This window comes from Bos mutus, chromosome 1 (genome assembly GCF_027580195.1).
Source record: "Bos mutus isolate GX-2022 chromosome 1, NWIPB_WYAK_1.1, whole genome shotgun sequence".
Taxonomy (NCBI): Eukaryota; Metazoa; Chordata; class Mammalia; order Artiodactyla; family Bovidae; genus Bos; species Bos mutus.
Genome location: NC_091617.1, coordinates 107,917,533 through 107,931,450, shown reverse-complemented (window position 1 = coordinate 107,931,450; position 13,918 = coordinate 107,917,533). Strand labels below are relative to the sequence as shown.

The window sequence follows — 13,918 nt, the reverse complement described above, 5'->3', positions numbered from 1 at the left end:
TACAAACAAAACGCAGTGTGGCCTCACAAGCCCATGCATCCTTGAAGTGGTGAAAGAGAATTGGTGAATGATGAACTTCCTTGGGTCCAGTGGTTAAGACTTTGCACTTCCACAGCAGGGTACATAGGTTCAATCCTTAGGGAAGTAAGTCAGCGTGGTGTGGCCAAGAGAAAAAGAAAAAAAAAAAGGTGAATGATAAGGCTAGAAAGCTCATTGAGATCAGACTGTGAAAGGCCTTAGATAGTATGCTAAGAAGATTGGATTTACATATATATGCACAACAGGGTACCTTCAGAGGTAGTGTGATATAATTGTATTTAGAATGCTAGATTTATTTATTTTGTAATTATTGAGCATTTTATGTTCTAGATATTACTGTGCTTGCTGCTGGAGATGCGTAAAAGGAACATGTTCCTTGCTCTGGTCATAATATAAAGGGTTCATTAGAGGGACAGTATTAAAAGTACAGAGATGAAATAGGAGCTCCTTTTTTATTCAGTGTAAAAAGAGATGAGGCCTAAATATGAATACTGGTAATGAAAATGCAAAGGACTGGATGAATTCTGGAGATAATCCGTGGAGTGGAATCTGATGGAACTCCTAGTCAGTCTGTACTGCATGAGGATATGATTTGGAGGATAGTGGCACAAAGGTTTCTAATCTGAGAGAGAAAACAGCTATTTGCTAGAAAAGAGGATCAAGTTTGAGGGAAAGATTATGAGTTCAGTTGTGGACACAATTTTGAAATATCTATGTGGAGGTATTCAGGAAGTAGTTGGGGAAAATGTTCTGATTGTCTGAAAAGAGGCCAGAACTGGAGTTATGACAAATACATAGATTACATGTTAGATGACCTACAAGGCTGCGAAACAACAGAACTCCAAGAAATGAAAGGTGGGCAAAAGAGACAGCAGCCAGAAAAGGCTGACAAAGGATTGTTAGAATTAGGAAAGCATTTGAATAAAGATGTGGTTGGTTAGCTGTTTAAAAAAAGATGGAGAGATGATGAAAGGATAAAGCTGAAATAACCATTAGATTTGGCTGTGATAGAGTTTGGGGGGACCATTACAAAAGCTTTGGGGCAAAAATCTAATAGGAACAAGAAAAGTCAGTAACGTGGTTGACAGAAGAGTAAATATTGTACAGGATTTGTGAAACTTGAATGTATTTATCATCTGAGGATAGAGAAGAGTGATTTTGAACCTTGAGAAGCAGAAAGAACCCTAAAGGATACAGAAAGGAATAGGTTCTAAAGCATAAGTGGATGGATTTACTTTTTGAAACAAGGCAAAAAAAAAAGAGATAAGGAATGATGCACATAAAAGTTTAGAGGTGAACGGGAGTGAAGCTGAGACAATATAAGGGAGTCAGGTGAGCTGGTGTGAGATTATTGGCACTTCCAGTGGAGAAAGTTTAGTAAATTGTAGGAAACAAGAATAGAAATTGGCTGTGGATGCTGATTAAGAAGGAGCAACATGGAAGGATTCAGATAATTTCTAAATCATTATAGTCAATAACATTTATATACCATTTTGTAGGGAGCTTATATGGCAAAAGTAAAAATGGTCAGATATGTTGATAGCAGCTTAGCACAGCAACAAAGTAATCAGGGAAAAGAGGGTGTTTATAAATGTGGAATTGAAATGATAATCTTGGAGTTCAGGTTGGGCAGGGAAGGAAGGAAAAACAGGAGGGCACCAATAGCCTGCGGAGTTTGGAAGAGCCAAGGCATTGAAAGTTATGTGCAAGACTAGTGAAAAATATAAGGACTTTTGGTAAATGCTCTGCTGTAAAATCCAAAAGGACTGATCATTAGTTATAAGAATAGCTCTTACCACTTACCAGTTGTGTTCTTTGGTATCAAATTTTGTGGTACAGCTAAAGATATTCCATACCCGCCATCTGTAAAATGGGATTGCCACCTTTAGAGAATATTAGAAATTTCAGGATAAACTAAGTCATGTCGTGAATGACCATATATTCTTCCCTTTTCACATATACACAATAATACCATAAAGCAGTGAGAAAGGAAGAAAATAATTTGGAATTACTTCCAAATTCCCTTAGTAATCGAGGAGGAGTTTGATCTTAATGACTCAGTTTGAATAAATAAATTTTATTCAAGTGAATTCATTGATATCCTTTGTAGAGAACATACCTGTATTGATTATTGATAAAATTTTTCAAATGTGTTTTTAATATTTTTTAATAATTCAAAGTTGTTTTTTTTTAAATTATATACACAAGCACATACTTGGGAATCTTGATTGACAATGTGAAGCTCAATTACATAAAATATTTAACCACAGCACAACAGCCATTTGCAGTTTAAAGAAAACCATATAAAACAATATTCCAATGAATTGCCCAACAAATCAGTAAGAAAGGACAGACCAGCCTAGTGAAATAGATAAATCAGATTTAGGCAGGGTAGTTTATTGAATTTAAATTGTGCCCAGTTGGCCCAAGAGCTATATATAAGCAATCCATCTTACGTTGTTAATGGAGGTTCTTGAAATCCACCTGATGTTTGCATTATTAAATTTCAGTCTAATGAGCTCTGCTAATACATATTGAAGATGGTTGTAAGGAGTAGAATGTGAATCTGAGCGGGATAATTTGAAAGAAACATAAGCTGAGCATTTTACATGACTCAAGGGGTATATCTACAATTACACATATAACCAAAATTGAATTTAAATGGAATTTCTATTATCCTTGTCCTTCTACCAGGGAGAATAAAGTGTAAATGAAGTAAAAGTCTTTAGAGTTACTGGTGGTTTGTTTTTATTATCTAATTTAATAGATTCTTGCAATGATACCGAGTGGCATAAAAGTTTTAATATTTCATGACTTTAAATGCAGTCTAAGTATGTATTAAAGCTTGTAAATGGAAACAGATGTCTGTGTAATTGGATATAGCACTTCACAACACCATTATATAAGTTTTATATTTTAAGAAAGTGTCAGTGTTGACAGTGAAGAAAAGTCAAATTTTTGAAGAAAAATAGTCAAGTATGTGCTGTGTATTTTCTTTAAATTACTCTTTTAAGCCAGGTTTTATACTTCAAAAAGATATGTTGATTTTGCATAGGAAAAATATATGCAGCAAAAAATTGAAAAGTAAGTGTGTTTAATTTTTAAATCACTGTTTACATTGCTGTTATCATTATAATAAAGGCTCATCCAAAGTTTAATGCTGGCGCAGTTTGATTTCTTTTTCTTTTGACGAGGCAATACTTTTTTTAACTTAATATTTCATCAACTATAATGCTATTAGAGACTTATTTTCACTTAGTTCACTCATCAGGCAGTAAGCCGGCAATAAAGGAGAATCGCTCCTTTGAGACGTTAATGCTTTGGAATAAATGATGTGCTGGAACAGAAATTTAATTAATTTACAGAGTATATTGATAGTCCCTTGTTACCGTGCTGTATATTTTTAATCTTCTCTAACATCTGTAGTAAAGTGTTTGAAACCCCCTGCAGTTGAGCAACTAGTAGATAATTAAGTAATAAGGGAAGAAGTTTCTAGAGGGAAAAAGATTCTTTTTACCAAATGCTGTCATAACATGAATAAAGAACTGCTACTATGATATGCAGTGAAAAAAATAATATGCTACCTAATTTGATACTGTTCCAAAGATATAGCAAGCTTCTTATACTTAAAATGTGGATTGTAGCTTAACTTTTCTCCAAAGTTTAAAACAGATGCATTTCACTGACAAGTCAGATGACTTTTAATGACCAACAATTTTTCCCAGTTTTTATGCCATCATTAGACATACGTTGCTTAAATTAATTTTCTTTTTGGTGCAGAGATTATGTTGAACTAAGCCTCAAAGATTCTAAATAAATATTGTAAATAATCTGAATAAAGATTGTAAAAGGTATATTTCAGATTTTCAGCCATTTTTTTCCTTCTGGCTACTGCACAAAAAATATGTAATAAATTTATTTCTCCTTCTCCCAGTATTTTCATTCACAATATAGGCATAAAATAAACACAGAAATTTTATTGGTTTTTTTTTTTTTTTTTCAGCAAAAGCTGATGAAGCATTGAAAGCCAAAGAAAGAAATGAAGAAGAAGCAAAGAGAAGAAAGGAGGAAGGTAAAGACATGTATTCATTTTGTTTCAAAGCAGTCACAGTGAAGAGTCACTATTTGACGTGATTCTCTTCATTCTCTGAATAAAGCATAAAACATCATTAAGTGCTTTAGGGGGTACCTCCTGCTACTTTACGAACCTAAACTATGACACGATGTTACACTATATTCAGTGTCTTGGACACTGATGTTTGCCAGAATAAGGTTAGTTTAGAAGCGGAAAATCCCAAGGACAGAGGAGCCTGGTAGGCTGCGGTCCATGGGGTCGCTAAGAGTTGGACATGACTGAGCGACTTCACTTTCACTTTTCACTTTCATGCACTGGAGAAGGAAATGGCAACCCACTCTAGTGTTCTTGCCTGGAGGATCCCAGGGACGGGGCAGCCTGGTGGGCTGCCGTCTGTGGGGTCGCACAGAGTCGGACACGACTGCAGCAACTTAGTAGCAGCAGCAGCAGCAGTGATAAGTATCTGGGGAAACAGAAAAGATACAAAATCATACAGTGGAACTAGTGTTAGTTTCTTCCTTCTAACTTTTATCTTTAATTATCAAAATTAGTCATAAAAATGGATTGATCTTATGGGTACATTTTGAAATATTTTAGCAGTGATGAAGAAAAGTGTTCTTGCCAATAAAATTTTAAATAAAAATGCTGTTAAGATGGAACAATAAATTAGGAAATGTCAGAAATGTCAGTCATAATTCAGATTTAGAAATTCATCATAATTTTTGTAGATTATTTCTTTAAATAACATTGAAGCCACCCCCTAAAAATATTACACACAGAAATGTAACACATTTTTATCTCCCCTAACAAATTGTGTTTATCCTTCAGTTTGCTGTGATGTATGTGAGTGAAAATTTTGCATTTTTCATTCTCAGAGGCTTTATATATACTGTCATAAATTTCAGTGCTTAAAGCAAGATCCAGGCAACTCTTTCTCAGTCAGTTAAGTTGATGATCCACTTGGACTGGTAATCATATCACTCTGTTGGCTAATTAGCAGAGTTTAATTCTTCTGTGAGCTTTTAAGGAGTTGAAGCCTGATAATGTGTTCCAAAATACTGTCTTTGAGTCAGTTCAGTTTAGTCGCTCAGTCATGTCCGACTCTTTGCAACCCCATGAACAGTAGCATGCCAGGCCTCCCTGTCCATCACCAACTTCCAGAGTCCACCCAAACATTGAGTCAGTGATGCCATCTAACCATATCATCCTCTGTCGTCCTCTTCTCCTCCTGCCCTCCTCCAGCTATTGTCTTTGAGTGCTGTTGTCTAAATCTGAAAATTGAGAATTTTTCCGTATTGCCTTCCTTTTACTATGACAACCACAAAAAATTTTACACCCCCCCAACTTAAAATTAGAAGCTGAGACCTTATAGAACCTAAAATGTTTTAGTATGATGATGTAGAATTCTTAAAAGCACCATTCCATCAGAACCAAGCCCTCAAAGCAGGGGTTGGGGGGGCAACTGTAGATTCAAGTGACAGAACCCTACAGATTAGGAGATTCCAACTAAATGTGTATATAGAGTTCTTACCTTGACTCCTGTAAGTCCTGACTTTATGCTCTTGTCCTAGATCAACTAATTTTATGGTATATTGAAAAAAATGAATGAATTCTGCTGGCAAAATTCCTCAGTAGAATTCTCTTCTTTTGGCTTTCTAAAATGCACATTTTGGTTTTGTTCATGGAAACAATCTGATTTCAGTTATGCTTATGGTCATATGTAGTACAAATAGATATAATACTAAATGTAAAATAGTCTAAGCAAATTGTAATATTTTAGTACTGCTGTGTTATGTGGTATTCTGATCAATGTAACTAATTAATGACATAATAGCCCTTATAAAACATTGTGGTGCTATAAATTACAAGTGTGGCACTTATTATCAACCAACACAGTAAATATATATTGCAATAGTTATTAGTCTGATTCCATTAATTCAAATCTTAATTGGAGTCATAACCAGTTGAAAGCAGATGACATTGATATGGTAACCACGGATATTGAAATTGCTGGGTGATTTATTGTTATGAAAAAAATATATAATATGAATGCTTCCTCTAGTAACTGTTTCTTCTGGAAGCTTTCAAGGAATTGAAGCCTGATAATGTGTTCCAAAATACTGCTTTTAAATGCTGAAAGAAACTTTTTAAAATTTCAGAGCCCCTTGTGTAACACGATGACAATCAATATTTCTAAGAGTCTGTCCTTTTTTTTTTTTCCCATTAAATTAGCTCTAAACATCTTTTAAAAGATTTTTTTAAGAATACGCCAATGGAAATTTGCTGTATGACTCAGGGAATTCAAACCAGGGCTCTATAACAACCTAGAGGGATGGGATGAGGAGGGAGGTGGGAGAGATGTTTAAGAGGGAGGAAACATAGGTATACCTATGGCTGATTCATGTTGATGTATGGCAGAAACCAACACAATACTATAAAGCAATTATCCTTCAATTAAAAATAAATAAATTTAATTAAAAGAATTTAAGTAACTATAGATACTTGAAGGTAATATGGTAATTCTTTTGAAAATATTTTTTCACTTTGATTTTCACTAAGTCAGTTGACCTTGCACTTAGCCGTTCCCATTTCAATACCCATGAATTGTTAGAAAAGCACCTCCCTCCATTCATAGCTGTTTTAATTAGCATCTTTATAAGCCTGTCATTCTAACCAGAGTATAAATTCTAGGATTGTAGAGGATTTAGTATCCACAGTGCTTAACATGTAGTAGATACACAGTTTCTTAATTACTGCATAAATGAATGAATGACCAGTTTACCTTTCCTTCTTTTAAATCCTGCTTAAGTAACTTATCCTGAGCTTGAAGTTGATCCCAAATAACATCATGGAAAGTATAATCTAACCCTGTTAGGTCTTTACGCTAAGACAGGACTTCACTCGGACTACTTTTCTAAAGAGTTACAACTAATCAAAAAGAAATCAATGAATTTCAAAATACTATCAATATTTGCTAGTATGGACTTGCCAAGTTTTTACCTGAGCTAACTGAATTTTCTGTTTATCCGGAAAAATGTGGGAAAATTATTACCACAAATGTTGAAGAAAAATTCTACTGGTAAGGCAACCTATATGACACTAATGTTAAAAGGTTAAAGGTGTGTTTCATTCAGTATGTTTCCTTTGCCCTGTATTTTGTGAATGAAAGTAAATTATTAGCCAGATTTTTGTTGTTGTTTCTAGAATTTTTTTCTTGTGGGTTGTCTAGATGCTTGAATGCTATCAAGTTAAACTTCCCTGAAAATGATTAATGCATAAGCTTCATTTATTTTATTTCATATAATTAGTCCAGCTGCAAATTGAAACCTGAGATGCATCTGTATATGTATGTGTATATATTTCTGCATCTGAAAGAATAATAATCTTTTATTTCTAACTATAAGCCTCTAATAATTCAGTCTATCACATCACTTATACAAGTCATCTCTTAATTTCTCAGCATGCTGATATGCAGCACATGGTTCAAAGCATTCTTAAAATGTAGATAAATGTGATCCACCCAGCTCCCTTTATCCATTCTCTGTCATCTCAAAAAATGATTGTATTAGCATAGCAAGATCTGTGCCTTGCAAATACATTCTATTACGCAATCCTTTTCTTTGAGTGTTCTTAAATCAATATCATAATTATGTTTGCAAGTACTGTATCCAAGATGAAAGTCAGGCTATTCGCCGAAACTTGTCCAGGGTAACTCTTTGTCTTCCACTCTTTAAACAGTGAGACCCCATTTAAACTGCCCTTGGTGGTCCTTACACAGCCCAGCTGATTTTCCGTGTATCGAATATCACTGCATATTTACATAAACTCTCTTTTTTTTGAACCATTTACTCTCCAACTCTTTCCATTTTTGTTGAATTATATAAAGGTTACATTACTTCATTCAACAATAAAGTTTGGCTTTATAGTTTCCTTCTTTAAAAATAAGCACTTTTTTTCCTAATTCTGTACTATATTTTAGGAAAAATGAAATCTTTCAGTTCAGTTTTCCTGCTTATTCTTTGATCTAATAAATGTTTGACTTTTTCTCTCTCTGTGTTTGAAAATGTTTGATTAACATATAATTAAAAATCATTTCAACTTTTCTCCTTTTGGTTTATTTTTGTATTATTGAATGCTTGAGTATAACTGCTCAGGTTTTCTGCTTTTTATCTTTAGTCTGCACTTAAGGGTTCTAATTATGTTTTAAATCCATTTATAAGCATTACTGTTTTTCTGTGCATTTTGACTTCTAACATGAATTTCTTATTTATGGCATAAGTATGAGTGCATGCACACTCAGTCCCTTCAGTTGTGTCTGACTCCTTGCGACCCAGTGAACTGTAGCCTGCCAGGTTCCTCTGTCCATGGGATTCTCCAGACAAGAATGCTAGAGTGGTTTGCCATGCCCTTCTCCAGGGGATCTTCCCAGTCCAGAGACTGAACCCACGTCTCTTATGTCTCCTGCATTGCAGCCGGGTTCTTTACCCACTGAGCCAACTTGGAGGCCTGGCATAAGTATATTGGGGTTTTTTTTTGTTTTTTTTTTTTTTTTTTCTTTTAATTTTTTTTTAATCCACCACAGGTATACATGTGTTCCCCATCCTGAACCCTCCTCCCTCCTCCCTCCCCATACCCTCCCTCTGGGTTGTCCCAGTGCACCAGCCCCAAGCATCCAGCATCGTGCATTGAACCTGGACTGGCATCTCGTTTCATACATGACATTTCACATGTTTCAATGCCATTCTCCCAAATCTTCCCACCCTCTCCCTTTCCCACAGAGTCCAAAAGACTATTCTATACATCAGTGTCTCTTTTGCTGTCTCGTATACAGGGTTATCGTTACCATCTTTGTAAATTCCATATATATGCGTTAGTATACTGTATTGGTGTTTTTCCTTCTGGCTTACTTCACTCTGTATAATAGGCTCCAGTTTCATCCACCTCATTAGAACTGATTCAAATGTATTCTTTTTAATGGCTGAGTAATACTCCATTGTGTATATATACCACAGCTTTCTTATCCATTCATCTGCTGATGGACATCTAGGTTGCTTCCATGTCCTGGCTATTATAAACAGTGCTGCGATGAACATTGGGGTACACGTGTCTCTTTCCCTTCTGGTTTCCTCAGTGTGTATGCCCAGCAGTGGGATTGCTGGATCATAAGGCAGTTCTATTTCCAGTTTTTTAAGGAATCTCCACACTGTTTCCATAGTGGCTGTACTAGTTTGCATTCCCACCAACAGTGTAAGAGCGTTCCCTTTTCTCCACACCCTCTCCAGCATTTATTATTTGTAGACTTTTGGATCGCAGCCATTCTGACTGGTGTGAAATGGTACCTCATAGTGGTTTTGATTTGCATTTCTCTGATAATGAGTGATGTTGAGCATCTTTTCATGTGTTTGTTAGCCATCTGTATGTCTTCTTTGGAGAAATGTCTATTTAGATCTTTGGCCCATTTTTTGATTGGGTCATTTATTTTTCTGGAGTTGAGCTGTAGGAGTTGCTTGTATATTTTTGAGATTAGTTGTTTGTCGGTTGCTTCATTTGCTATTATTTTCTCCCATTCTGAAGGCTGTCTTTTCACCTTGCTAATAGTTTCCTTTGATGTGCAGAAGCTTTTAAGTTTAATTAGGTCCCATTTGTTTATTTTGCTTTTATTTCCAATATTCTGGGAGGTGGGTCATAGAGGATCCTGCTGTGATGTATGTCAGAGAGTGTTTTGCCTATGTTCTCCTGTAGGAGTTTTATAGTTTCTGGTCTTACGTTGAGATCTTTAATCCATTTTGAGTTTATTTTTGTATATGGTATTAGAAAGTGTTCTAGTTTCATTCTTTTACAAGTGGTTGACCAGATTTCCCAGCACCACTTGTTAAAGAGATTGTCTTTAATCCATTGTATATTCTTGCCTCCTTTGTCAAAGATAAGGTGTCCATATGTGCGTGGATTTATCTCTGGGCTTTCTATTTTGTTCCATTGATCTATATTTCTGTCTTTGTGCCAGTACCATACTGTCTTGATAACTGTGGCTTTGTAGTAGAGCCTGAAGTCAAGTAGGTTGATTCCTCCAGTTCCATTTTTCTTTCTCAAGATCGCTTCGGCTATTTGAGGTTTTTTGTATTTCCATATAAATTGTGAAATTATTTGTTCTAGCTCTGTGAAGAATACTGTTGGTAGCTTGATAGGGATTGCATTGAATCTATAAATTGCTTTGGGTAGTATACTCATTTTCACTATATTGATTCTTCCAATCCATGAACATGGTATATTTCTCCATCTATTAGTGTCCTCTTTGATTTCTTTCACCAGTGTTTTATAGTTTTCTATATATAGGTCTTTAGTTTCTTTAGGTAGATATATTCCTAAGTATTTTATTCTTTTCATTGCAATGGTGAATGGAATTGTTTCTTAATTTCTCTTTCTGTTTTCTCATTGTTAGTGTATAGGAATGCAAGGGATTTCTGTGTGTTGATTTTATATCCTGCAACTTTACTATAATCATTGATTAGTTCTAGTAATTTTCTGGTGGAGTCTTTAGGGTTTTCTATGTAGAGGATCATGTCATCTGCAAATAGTGAGAGTTTTTCTTCTTCTTTTCCAATTTGGATTCCTTTTATTTCTTTTTCTGCTCTGATTGCTGTGGCCAAAACTTCCAAAACTATGTTGAATAGTAATGGTGAAAGTGGGCACCCTTGTCTTGTTCCTGACTTTAGAGGAAATGCTTTCAATTTTTCACCATTGAGGATAATGTTTGCTGTGGGTTTGTCATATATAGCTTTTATTATGTTGAGGTATGTTCCTTCTATTCCTGCTTTCTGGAGAGTTTTTATCATAAATGGGTGTTGAATTTTCTCAAAGGCTTTCTCTGCATCTATTGAGATAATCATATGGTTTTTGTTTTTCAATTTGTTAATGTGGTGTATTACACTGATTGATTTGCAGATATTGAAGAATCCTTGCATCCCTGGGATAAAGCCCACTTGGTCATGGTGTATGATCTTTTTAATGTGTTGTTGGATTCTGACTGCTAGAATTTTGTTTAGGATTTTTGCATCTATGTTCATCAGTGATATTGGCCTGTAGTTTTCTTTTTTTGTGGGATCTTTGTCAGGTTTTGGTATTAGGGTGATGGTGGCCTCATAGAATGAGTTTGGAAGTTTACCTTCCTCTGAAATTTTCTGGAAGAGTTTGAGCAGGATAGGTGTTAGCTCTTCTCTAAATTTTTGGTAGAATTCAGCTGTGAAGCCGTCTGGACCTGGGCTTTTGTTTGCTGGAAGATTTTTGATTACAGTTTCAATTTCCGTGCTTGTGATGGGTCTGTTAAGGTTTTCTATTTCTTCCTGGTTTCATTTTGGAAAGTTGTACTTTTCTAAGAATTTGTCCATTTCTTCCTCGTTGTCCATTTTATTGGCATATAATGGTTGATAATAGTCTCTTATGATCCTTTGTATTTCTGTGTTGTCTGTTGTGATCTCTCCATTTTCGTTTCTAATTTTATTGATTTGATTTTTCTCCCTTTGTTTCTTGATGAGTCTGGCTAATGGTTTATCAATTTTATTTATCCTTTCAAAGAACCAGCTTTTGGCTTTGTTGATTTTTGCTATGGTCTCTTTTGTTTCTTTTGCATTTATTTCTGCTCTAATTTTTTAAGATTTCTTTCCTTCTACTAACCCTGGGGTTCTTCATTTCTTCCTTTTCTAGTTGCTTTAGGTGTAGAGTTAGGTTATTTATTTGACTTTTTTCTTGTTTCTTGAGGTGTGCCTGTATTGCTATGAACTTTCCCCTTAGGACTGCTTTTACTGTGTCCCACAGGTTTGGGGTTGTTGTGTTTTCATTTTCATTCGTTTCTATGCAAATTTTGATTTCTTTTTTGATTTCTTCTGTGATTTGTTGGTTATTCAGCAGGGTGTTGTTCATCCTCCATATGTTGGAATTTTTAATAGTTTTTCTCCTGTAATTGAGATCTAATCTTACTGCATTGTGGTCAGAAAAGATGCTTGGAATGATTTCTATTTTTTTGAATTTACCAAGGCTAGCTTTATGGCCCAGGATGTGATCTATCCTGGAGAAGGTTCCATGTGCGCTTGAGAAAAAGGTGAAATTCATTGTTTTGGGATGAAATGTCCTATAGATATCAATTAGGTCTAACTGGTCTATTGTATCATTTAAAGTTTGTGTTTCCTTGTTAATTTTCTGTTTAGTTGATCTATCCATAGGTGTGAGTGGGGTATTAAAGTCTCCCACTATTATTGTGTTATTGTTAATTTCTCCTTTCATACTTGTTAGCATTTGTCTTACATACTGCGGTGCTCCGTGTTGGGTGCATATATATTTATAATTGTTATATCTTCTTCTTGGATTGATCCTTTGATCATTATGTAGTGACCTTCTTTGTCTCTTTTCACAGCCTTTGTTTTAAAGTCTATTTTATCTGATATGAGTATTGCTACTCCTGCTTTCTTTTGGTCCCTATTTGCATGGAAAATCTTTTTCCAGCCCTTCACTTTCAGTCTGTATGTGTCCCCTGTTTTGAGGTGGGTCTCCTGTAGACAACATATGTAGGGGTCTTGTTTTTGTATCCATTCAGCCAGTCTTTGTCTTTCGGTTGGGGCATTCAACCCATTTACGTTTAAGGTAATTACTGATAAGTATGATCCCGTTGCCATTTACTTTATTGTTTGGGGTTCGAATTTATACACCATTTTTGTGTTTCCTGTCTAGAGAATATCCTTTAGTATTTGTTGGAGAGCTGGTTTGGTGGTGCAGAATTCTCTCAGCTTTTGCTTGTCTGAGAAGCTTTTGATTTCTCCTTCATACTTAAATGAAATCCTTGCTGGATACAATAATCTGGGCTGTAGGTTATTTTCTTTCATCATTTTAAGTATGTCTTGCCATTCCCTCCTGGCTTTAAGAGTTTCTATTGAAAGATCAGCTGTTATCCTTATGGGAATCCCCTTGTGTGTTATTTGTTGTTTTTCCCTTGCTGCTTTTAATATTTGTTCTTTGTGTTTGATCTTTGTTAATTTGATTAATATGTGTCTTGGGGTGTTTCGCCTTGGGTTTATCCTGTTTGGGATTCTCTGGGTTTCTTGGACTTGGGTGATTATTTCCTTCCCCAGTTTAGGGAAGTTTTCAACTATTATCTCCTCAAGTATTTTCTCATGGTCATTCTTTTTGTCTTCTTCTTCTGGAACCCCTATGATTGAATGTTGTAGCGTTTAATATTGTCCTGGAGGTCTCTGAGATTGTCCTCATTTCTTTTAATTCGTTTTTCTTTTATTCTCTCTGATTCATTTATTTCTACCATTCTATCTTCTAATTCACTAATCCTATCTTCTGCCTCTGTTATTCTACTATTTGTTGCCTCCAGAGTGTTTTTAATTTCATTTATTGCATTATTCATTATATATTGACTCTTTTTTATTTCTTCTAGGTCCTTGTTAAACCTTTCTTGCATCTTCTCAATCCTTGTCTCCAAGCTATTTATCTGTGATTTCATTTTAATTTCAAGATTTTGGATCAATTTCACTATCATTATTCGGAATTCTTTATCAGGAAGATTCCCTATCTCTTCCTCTTTTGTTTGGTTTAGTGGGCATTTATCCTGTTCCTTTATCTGCTGGCTATTCCTCTGTCTCTTCATCTTGTTTAAATTGCTGAGTTTGGGGTGTCCTTTCTGTATTCTGGCAGTTTGTGGAGTTCTCTTTATTGTGGCTTTTCCTCGCTGTGTGTGGGTTTGTACAGGTGGCTTGTCAAGGTTTCCTGGTTAGGGAAGCTTGTGTCGGTGTTCTGATGGGTGGAGCT

At 35.3% G+C, this 13,918-nt stretch overlaps 1 protein-coding gene across 1 annotated transcript in view; it reads left to right on the top strand.

Moving 5' to 3' along the window:
• Positions 1-13,918, top strand: part of RSRC1 (arginine and serine rich coiled-coil 1) — a 441,173-nt gene that overhangs the window by 345,033 nt on the left and 82,222 nt on the right. The window contains exon 7 of the mRNA XM_005907366.2: positions 4,043-4,111. Coding sequence (XP_005907428.1) covers positions 4,043-4,111 — 69 coding nt within the window. The remainder of the gene's footprint in view (positions 1-4,042; positions 4,112-13,918) is intronic.